We start from the raw sequence: 9411 nt of genomic DNA, 5'->3' as shown, positions 1-9411 counted from the left end.
CCTCTTGCCACACGCTTGCGAGGAATTTGTCAGTCTATCGCGACCGAAAAGTAAAACAAAATAATTGCTAGTTTGAGTTTCGCTTGAATTGTAAGCAACGCTTGATGTTTCATCGAGGCTTAATAACTGTACGTCCGTAGATACTGCTCAGTTTTATTCGTGTAAAAATCCAGTAAATTCTCTGTTGTCGATGAATGAGAGCGCCCGCCGATGCATGTTTTGTACAGTCAGTAAACATGACAAATTGTACTTCCGCCGCACTTTCGTGTGAAAGCGTACATCGAACTCAAACGATAGCTCTATAGTTTTTAAATACGTTTAAGATTGATAAATGTTTGAGAACATATTAAAAGCTAAGCTGAAAATATGTGTATAAAGCAGAAATAATCAGCAAAGTTACGATGACGCTTTCTTTAATCAACTTGGAATAACGATTTCGATTTTGTTGATCGAGTTATCAAAACTCCTTGTCTATTTTCATTTTCGCAGTGTAAAACTTCACTATGCTTATGTTGAAGAAACACACATGATGTTTTCTAGCCTTTTTTGCATTCGTGAAATTTGTTGCAGCATCTCAGCACAAAAGATAACGAAAGAAATCTTTGTCAAGATTTGTTGACAATTGAAAACAGGGACTCGGACTTGAAAGTGCACGAGCTGCACTATGCAAATGAGCTAATTGTACGCGTCAGACTTTCCTTTCAAAAACCATTGCAAACTCACCAAACAAGCAGAGACAATAAGAAACCATCAAAACGGGTTTTGGTTATGATTAAACATTGTCTGAGAAACTCACAAATTAACTCGATACCAGAGCAGATAGTTTTCTTGCTATATTCTTAAGCATACGCGTAAGCTTACAACTAGCGTGAGCAGATCTTATTATTCATTCCCAGCGCGAGATTGAAGTCTTGTTTTCGACCCTGAAAAACCCCCCTTTTCCGTTAGCTCAGAGCATAAAACTACATATAAGCTCCCTGGTTCGTATTCCCTGCCTTATTCCCTGCCATCGCTGTGAAAAATACGCAAGAGAATCTCTCAACTCTCACCATTTGATCACGCAACGTGACAACATCCACGCGAGAGCCCCTGACATGTGCGTGCATCCGCGCGGATATATGACGTCGCCCCCTCTGACATTTTACTGTTGTAGTGCCTCTCGCCACACAGGAGTGTACCATCATGTTAGAAGGACCTAATAAAAGGTTAAGAGGGAAGTAATCTGTGTTGGAGTAGCATCCAATCCGAGGGGAGCCACAATGCTCTTGGCTGTTTTATACCACGCAAGCCAGGATAATTTCCAGCAGTGTTGGTCAGTTTGGCTAAAGTGTGAGCAGTGAGGTCAGCTGTTACAAATCACAGCAGCTCTTAGTTCAAACTTGCCAGTGATTTTCACCGTCTAAAGAAAAAGATCCATATCAAATTTCTCCTTACTTAGTCACAATATTTTTGTAAATAATTTTGAGAGAATTTGGGTTTTAGTCAAACGTTTTCAACTATGATGGTTGCGTCTTGCATTTTCATAACGTGTCTTCTTACATTTGCCATAAGATGGTAAGGAGAAATGAGGCTTTCATCACAGGAGCAGGTGAAAGAGAAAGATTTTAGAGGATGGATAAGATGCCATTGCCATATGAAAATTACAGTCCACCACGTTGCTCGCAGATAATCGCGAGTCTTCGCGAGTCCGTAGAGATTGTAAGTTCAGACCATTGCTTGGAGTTTTGCCTGACCAACGCACCCCAACAAAATGAGCTGTCCATCTTTTGCGCGAGAACAAAGCAAATGAAGTCAACTCAGACAGAAAGGAATCGAAATACAGACTCCAAAACAGTAATGTTTTAGTGACATCTGATCAACGAGCCCTAATGGTCACATTAAGAATCAGTATCCAAAACAAAATGACAAAGGCTCTTAAAGCAACGTTCAATGATTGGTTTCAACAAGGGAAAAGATTAGCATAATTCGGTTTCAAGAAAGGAAACGATTAGCATAATAAACAGCCACGATTCAGAGAAGAGTGAAAAGAAAGTCACAAGACTTCATTGTTTCGAGTTGAGTTCCGTCGAAACCTTGCTTTACTCGCTTGTTTCTGAACACGACATGGATATCAAAACGTTGCTCCATAATCTCCGCGAAGAAGTGTCTTGCTCGGTGTGTTCCGACATATTTACCGATCCAAAACATCTGCCATGCTTACACAGTTTCTGTCTGCACTGCTTGAAACAATGGCCTAGGACGAGCCATGGCTGCGACACCATCAGATGCCCAAATTGTCAAGCCGTTAGCAGAGTACCTGAAAGTGGCGATCTGAAAGATCTTCCAACCAGTTTTTATCTCAATGGCTTGATTGATGTGTGGCAATAAGAGAGTGCAGAAGTAGTCAAGTAAGATGTGGGAACTGCGAGAAGAAAAGCTCTGAGACTTCTTATTGTTTCCAGTGTTGCATATTTCACTGTCAAGAGCGCGTCACTGCACACAACATCATGCGAAGCAATAAAGATCACCGTGTTCTGGCGCTGAAAGACTTTCAAGAGAAGGACTATGAGGATGTGCTCAAGCGACCTGTGTTCTGTACAAAGCAACGGCACGAGAAAGAAGAGTTAAAGTACTTTTGTAAGAACTGTGAAGCGGCCGTTTGCCAATCTTGTGTTTTGATGGATCATCCTGGTCATTCTTTGGAGCCATAGAAGACGAAGCTGAAAGACAAAAGATTGAAATGAAATCAATGATTGAAACACAGAAGCGTAATTTACAAGCAAAGCTGACTGCTGTTAGTAAACTTGATGAAGACTACGCGAAGATCATACAACGAGGCGAAGAGGTGAAGAGAGACGTTCAGAGGACTGTTGACAATTTAATTGCTAATATTGAAGCGAAGAAGCAAACTATTTTTGCAGCGGTGGAAGACCAAAAAGAGAAATCACTCAAAAGTCTAACAACGCAAAAGACTGAGATCGAGCATCAAATAGAGATGATCAAATCATCGTTGGATAAAGCTGATAAAGTTTTGACTCGAAGTGCAAACGCTGAAGTCGTTCAAGTGAAAAAGTCATTACAAACAATCTTGGAGGGAGTTGATCAAACTACTAAGCCAAGTGAACGTGACCTGAAAGATCTTCCCGCGTTGGTTTTCGTGCCAAATCAAAAGATGTTGAAAACTGTCAACACCGAAGAAATCGGAACACTGAAAATACTGCAGCAAACTGAAGCTAGTCAATCTGTCGCTGAGGGCAAAGGACTCCAAGAAGGAACTGTTGGAGTTGAAGCACAGTTTGTTCTGGCCACAAGAAACGTAGAGGGAGAGCAGTGTTACAATAAACATGACCGTGTATCGGCAGAGATCAGGGATGAACAAGAACGAGAATGCGCGACGGAAGTGCGAATAAATGACAATAACGATGGAAGCTACAAAATCTGCTATTCACCGAAAGATCAAGGCAAATACAAAGTGACAGTAAAGGTAAACGGCAAACAGGTTTTTAATAGTCCTTTTTCTATTGATGTGAAATTATTTCAGGCCAGACCTGTTTTTTCTTTTGGAAAACAAGGTTCCTCTGTTGGAATGTTTAACCATCCCAGGGGGGTGGCAGTGAATGCCAGGGACGAGATAGTTTTAACTGATTGCTGGAACCACAGAGTTCAAATCTTCACGAGTGATGGAAAGTACTTAAGATCTTTTGGTCGGGAAGGTAACAAAGCGGGCGAATTTAAGTATCCAACTGGAATAACTTGTCATACAAACAGAACTATTTTCGTAGCAGACAACATGTACAATAACTATAGGATCAAGATTTTCAGTGGGGAGGGTGAGTACGTGGGTATGTTTGGTATGGAAGGAAGCCTTGACAATCAGCTCTCTAATTTTTCTGGTTTATCTGTAGACAGTGATGGTAATATCATTGTTGCTGATGCAGGAAACAAATTGATTAAGATCTTTTCTCCTGATGGCAAGTTTTTAATGAAGATGGGTGGGCAGGGTTCTTTTATTTATCCTATCCACTGTGTTCAGTGTGACAGATATCTCATAGTGTCAGACTGTTTTGAACACTGTCTGAAAGTTTGCGACAGGAATGGAAACTTTCAGTACAAGTTTGGAAAGCAGGGTGGGGGAACGGGGAGTTTTTTTTTATCCCCATTGCTTGTCAGTGAGCAAGTGAGGACATCTGATGGTCTGTGATTCAGGTAATAATAGAACACAATTGTTTGAACTTAATGGAAAGTTTGTTGGCAAGTTTGGAACAAAGGGCTGTAATTCAGGAGAATTCAATTATCCACGGTCTGTAGCAAATCTCAGTAATGGCCGAATTGTTCTTTGTGACGAGTATAACCATCGCATCCAAATATTGGAGTGAACATTGTCATTTACAAACAAAACGAAAACCGGTAATTATCGGGTTATTTTTCAGGGATTCAAAATCCATTTTAGTTTTCAGTTAGTTGAATTTGTGGAATTCTTTTCTGTGGTAAAACGTTAGAGATGCAGTATTCACGTAATTGCTGGTGGTTTGGTTCTGTATCGGTTGAACTGTTCAATAATTGTTCTGGGAGTAGGGGGGACGGGTGGGTGGGTGGGTGACAAAAACAAATTTGTGTCTCTGGCATGTGGATGGGATAAATAGCCACATCTCTTGAGTTGTATTGTATGAATTATTTTGAAGGAAAAAAAAACATTTGTTTGTTTGCTGCACCAGTGGTTATATTGATTAATAGAGCGGTGACTAGCAATACTAAATAAGAAAGTAATAAAACCACTTAATGGATTAATTGCTGAAATAAGAACCTCAACTATAGAAGAAAAGGCTGTTTAGAGGATTTACGTTTTCTTAATTTAGAGAAGAAACGTATTGTTTCTAAAATGATTACTATACTCTTTGACATTTCATTATCTTTATGATGTTTTCATAGCAAGTTTGTTTTAGGGATTAGCAGGTTATTGACAGTCAGTTATGTACTGGAAAATATGTAGTACAATGAACATTGCTTCAATGAACTTACTTGACCAGCTTAAGATTATATCAACACTGGTGTCTGAGAAAACGGGGTTCGACTGTATCTGTAGGTTAATATATATGTTTTTAAAGTTTGTATTTCAAGCTTTATTTTATTGGACCTTTAAAGTTAGCTACTTTAATGATGAAACGTTTTGTAGAAAGAGCTGTTAGCAATGATGACTAGTAGTGAATAGCTTTTGATATGAAATAATTGTAAAATCTTCATTTACTTTGATAATGCAAATAAACAAAGTGTGAGTTAAGCAAAGTTGCTTTTTTCTTTGAGTTTACTTTTGAGTTTCTTACGTGAAAAAAAAAAAGAAAAAATGTTAGAGATCGAAAAGAGAGGTTCATAAATTCAGAATAAAAAGGTTGAGATTATTATTTGCCCAGTACGGGCCGAATAAGCTTGCTTAATAAGGTTTTATCCGTATCCAAGTCTGTTCTTTTGTGACTTGGCGTTATAAATCGAACAAAGCCGTGTCTTGAAAGTTCCAAGTTAAATTTGTGACAGTTTATCCTATTTTTAAGTTGCGTGATTCAGGGAATCTAAGAATAGAAATCGGAAGCACGAGCCTGACAGTCTCAATTATTGCAGTTGATGATTACCAGTTAATTAGTACCAGATGGTAAACGTGTTTCATCTTATCAACAAAACAAGCTTGCGAGTCAGGTAATATTCCGTCATCAATCAAACTGTTTTCTTTTTTAGGGGGGGGGGGAGGGGGGGTCAAAGGCTGGTAAAAGGTCCCGGTGAGAGCTACTGTTGCCACTAGGTAGCTCTTGTAAGTGCCGAGAAATGCCTACCGTCTCAAAAAGGCTCTGCCAGCAAGTCATATGTCACACCTCCACGTTTGGTGACCCTGGTAATACGATGTAGCTGAGTGACAATGGCGAAAGGCGAGCTTCCAGCGCCTTTAAATATCTGGTACCCGTGGCTAGGGGAAGGACACCCCGACAGAAAATCCCTGGTCCTCCAGGTTGGGGGTTGGGCATGGGGCCAATCAACCCATCCCGTAAAAGCAAGGTGATTACGGAAACCGGAAATTGATGTCAAGGCCACTCTTTTGAGTGTACCGATAACCACCAAGGAGCGAGATCAGCGGCCTGCTATCTTACGGGAGACGACTCCGTCATCCTGATGGACAGCAGTATGAAGAATGCAGGTGAAAGCCGAAAGGAAACTTGCATGCGGATAAGGGCGTTGACTCACCCTAAGAAGACAATGAGAGTGGGATGTTGGAACGTGCGTACCATGTACAGCACCGGAAAGACTGCTCAGGTTTGTAGAGAGATGGCAAAGTACAAGGTGGAGATCCTAGGGATCAGCGAGTGTCGATGGACAGGGTCTGGGCAGGTTAGGACACAAAGAGGAGTGAATATAATATTCGCTGCAGAAACGATAACCAACACCAAAGCGGTGTGGCCATTATGATGAGCAAGGAGGCATCTAGGGCTCTGGAGAGCTGGAACCCTGTGAGCGACAGAATAATAACAGCTAGGTTCAAATCCAAGCACATAAAAACAACCATTATTCAAGTCTATGCACCGACCAATGACGCTGACACCAATGAAAAAGACGGGTTCTATGAACTACTGCAACAGGTGTATGACAGGACACCTCGACATGACATCATAATAACTATGGGCGACTGGAATGCAAAGTTAGGGCACCAAATGGAGGGCGAAAACGGAGTGGTTGGTAAGCATTGTTTAGGAAGCGACAGATCTGATAATGGTGAAAGGTTCATAGAGTTCTGTGCGGCCAACAACATGGCCATCATAACGACCATGTTCCCCCACAAAGACATCCATAAGTACACCTGGACCTCTCCAGATGGAAGAACAAGGAATCAAATCGACCACATAGCTGGTAATGGAATATTTAAGAGATCGGTACAGGACGCCAGGGCTTTCAGGGGAGCCGACGTTGGAAGTGATTACAACCTGGTTGTTGGAAATATTCGATTGAAGCTAAGTGGGGTGGTTAGAAAGCAAGGCGAAACGACTGCACGGAAATATGAGCTGAGCAAGCTAAAGGTGCCTGAGATTAAACAAAGATTTGTCTTAGAGCTTAAGACCAGATTTAGCTGCTTGACAGAAACTGAGTCTGATGAAACAGGAAATGATGACACCCAGAATGCCGAAAGCGTCGAGGAGAAATGGTCGAACATCAAGAAGGCCTACTGCGAAACGGCAAAGTCAGTTCTTGGTCATAGACAAAGGAAGAGCAAGACTTCCATAAGTACAACAAGTTGGAGAAAAATTGACGAAAGAAGGAAATTGAAGAAGAAGATGGAAGAGACAAGATCAGAAAGGATAAGAGAAAGAAGGAGAATAGAATAGGCAGCAAAACGGAATAGATGTCAGCGACGAATGTATCACCCGACAGGAAATAAAGCAGGCTCTGAAGAACATGAAGAATGGCAAAGCAGCTGGAATGGATTCAATCACAACAGAGCTACTGAAGGCTGACATAGAGGCAACTGCGTGCCTGCTAGAAGACCTATTTCGCACGGTGTGGGAGACAGAGGAAATCCCGGAGGACTGGAATTGTGGTCTGATCGTTAAGCTTCCCAAGAAGGGGAACCTTACTGACTGTGGCAACTGGCGTGGAATAACGTTGTTATCAGTACCAGCGAAAGTTATGGGAAGAGTAATTATTACTAGACTGCATGATGCAGTGGATGGGATGCTAAGGGAAGAACAGGCAGGTTTCAGAACTGGGCGAAGCACGACTGAGCACATCTTTGTGCTGCGAAATGTCATCGAACAATCGCTGGAATGGAATGCAAGTCTGTATACTTGTTTTGTAGATTACGAGAAAGCATTTGATAGTGTCCACCGTAAAACACTGTGGAGGATAATGCAGTCTTATGGAATACCATCAAAATTCATAAGAATTGTCAAATTGTTTTACAGTAACACCAAGTGTGCAGCGATCGATGGAGCAGGCAAATCGGATTGGTTTACCGTGAAATCAGGAGTGAAACAAGGTTGTGTAATGTCAGGGTTTCTCTTCCTGCTGATAATAGATTGGATTATGTGTAGGACTACAGAGCAAGGTAATACAGGGATTCGATGGAAGATGATGAGACAGCTTGAAGACCTAGACTATGCCGATGACATTGCGCTCATTTCCAGCACATGGACGCAAGCACAAACGAAGTTAGAAAGACTGGGGAGCAACAGTGAAGGTACGGGTTTGAAGATAAACGTCAACAAAACGAAGATGCTCAGACTCAATGCTAGGAGACAAGATCCTATAAAGATAAACGGCACTGATGTAGAGGATACAGACAGCTTTGTCTATCTAGGGCCACTGTTAACAACTTGGGTGGTGCCGAACAGGACATTCGGAGTAGGTTATTTAAAGCTAGGAGTGTTTTTCATCGACTTTCAAAGGTGTGGAGAAAAGGTGAATTCCGCCGAGAAACTAAGATGAGGATCTTCAAGTCAAACATCATTGCTGTCCTGTTGTATGGATGCGAGACTTGGAGAATGACAAAAGCGGATGAAAAAAGGCTTGACACCTTTCTTCACAAATGCCTAAGGAGAATCTTGAAAGTCCATTGGCCCATGCGTGTGCCCTATGATGAAATTCGGAGAAGAGCGGGAATCGAAAAGATCAGTACACAAGTGCGACGCAGGCGATTTAAGTGGATAGGTCATGTTCTGCGTATGGCACCAAACCGAAACCCACACGTGGCATTATCCTGGGCACCAAGTGGAAAAAGTAGTAGAGGACGGCCAAGGGAAACATGGCGGAGAACTGTGGAGAAGGAACGCGCTGAGCTGGGACTTACATCGTGGGCCGCAGCAGCAGCTGTGGCCAAGAATAGGGACAGATGGCGAGAATTGATCTCCGGCCCTATCCCCCACTCGGGGGCAAGGAACTAAGCAATCAAACTGTTTAGAAGAGGTTGTAAGCCAATCAAATTAGGTTTCGCTAAGCTTTAAGGACCGCCGTGCGATGATGCATTTTTAGTATAAGTACACAGTCAAAGCGAGAGAGAAAAACAAACCTTGTGATCTTAAATGAACTTGTGAAGTTTGCGAAAAACGGCCTGTTGAGTCTTGGCATTCCCAACACTTGAGTTTGAAAAACGGAATACAGTCGAACCACTTGTAACCGACCGCCTAAAATGTCAAGCCCAGGTGGTCGCTTACGCGGAGAGCTTAGACCATACTTGGTCAAAAGTTTGCCTTAGTAGCATATTTGGTAACTGTTTAGACCCCATGTTTTAAATGTTTTATTCAGGTGAAAAGTCAATATCGAGAACAAATCCTGTACTTCCCATCGAGAAAATTCCGTGTCATGTGCTACCCAGGAATGCATGCGATGATGTTACAACACCTTGTTATCAAATCTCCACTCTATTATCTGTCCAGTGGTCGCTTACGGGAGGTTAAAGAG

At 41.9% G+C, this 9411-nt stretch overlaps 1 protein-coding gene and 1 pseudogene across 1 annotated transcript; both read left to right on the top strand.

Annotated features, from left to right (window-relative positions):
- Positions 1-1912: 1912 nt before the first annotated feature.
- On the top strand, positions 1913-5262 carry LOC149113113 (E3 ubiquitin-protein ligase TRIM45-like; annotated as a pseudogene).
- A 1163-nt stretch (positions 5263-6425) lies between these two features.
- On the top strand, positions 6426-7340 carry LOC149113112 (protein CFDP2-like). Its single transcript, XM_089288490.1, has one exon. It carries the CDS (start codon positions 6426-6428, stop codon positions 7338-7340), a length of 915 nt encoding a protein of 304 aa, XP_089144616.1.
- The last annotated feature ends 2071 nt before the right edge of the window (positions 7341-9411 follow it).

This window comes from Orbicella faveolata, unplaced genomic scaffold (assembly GCF_042242905.1).
Source record: "Orbicella faveolata isolate gen_17 unplaced genomic scaffold, um_ofav_v1 contig_15, whole genome shotgun sequence".
Classification (NCBI taxonomy): Eukaryota; Metazoa; Cnidaria; class Anthozoa; order Scleractinia; family Merulinidae; genus Orbicella; species Orbicella faveolata.
Note: the sequence above shows the minus strand (reverse complement) of the source record. Positions and strands in the feature narration are given on the sequence as shown.

Excerpts from the sequence above, each read along its gene's own strand:
- LOC149113112 (XM_089288490.1), top strand. The coding sequence starts at position 6,426 with ATGATGAGCAAGGAGGCATCTAGGGCTCTGGAGAGCTGGAACCCTGTG.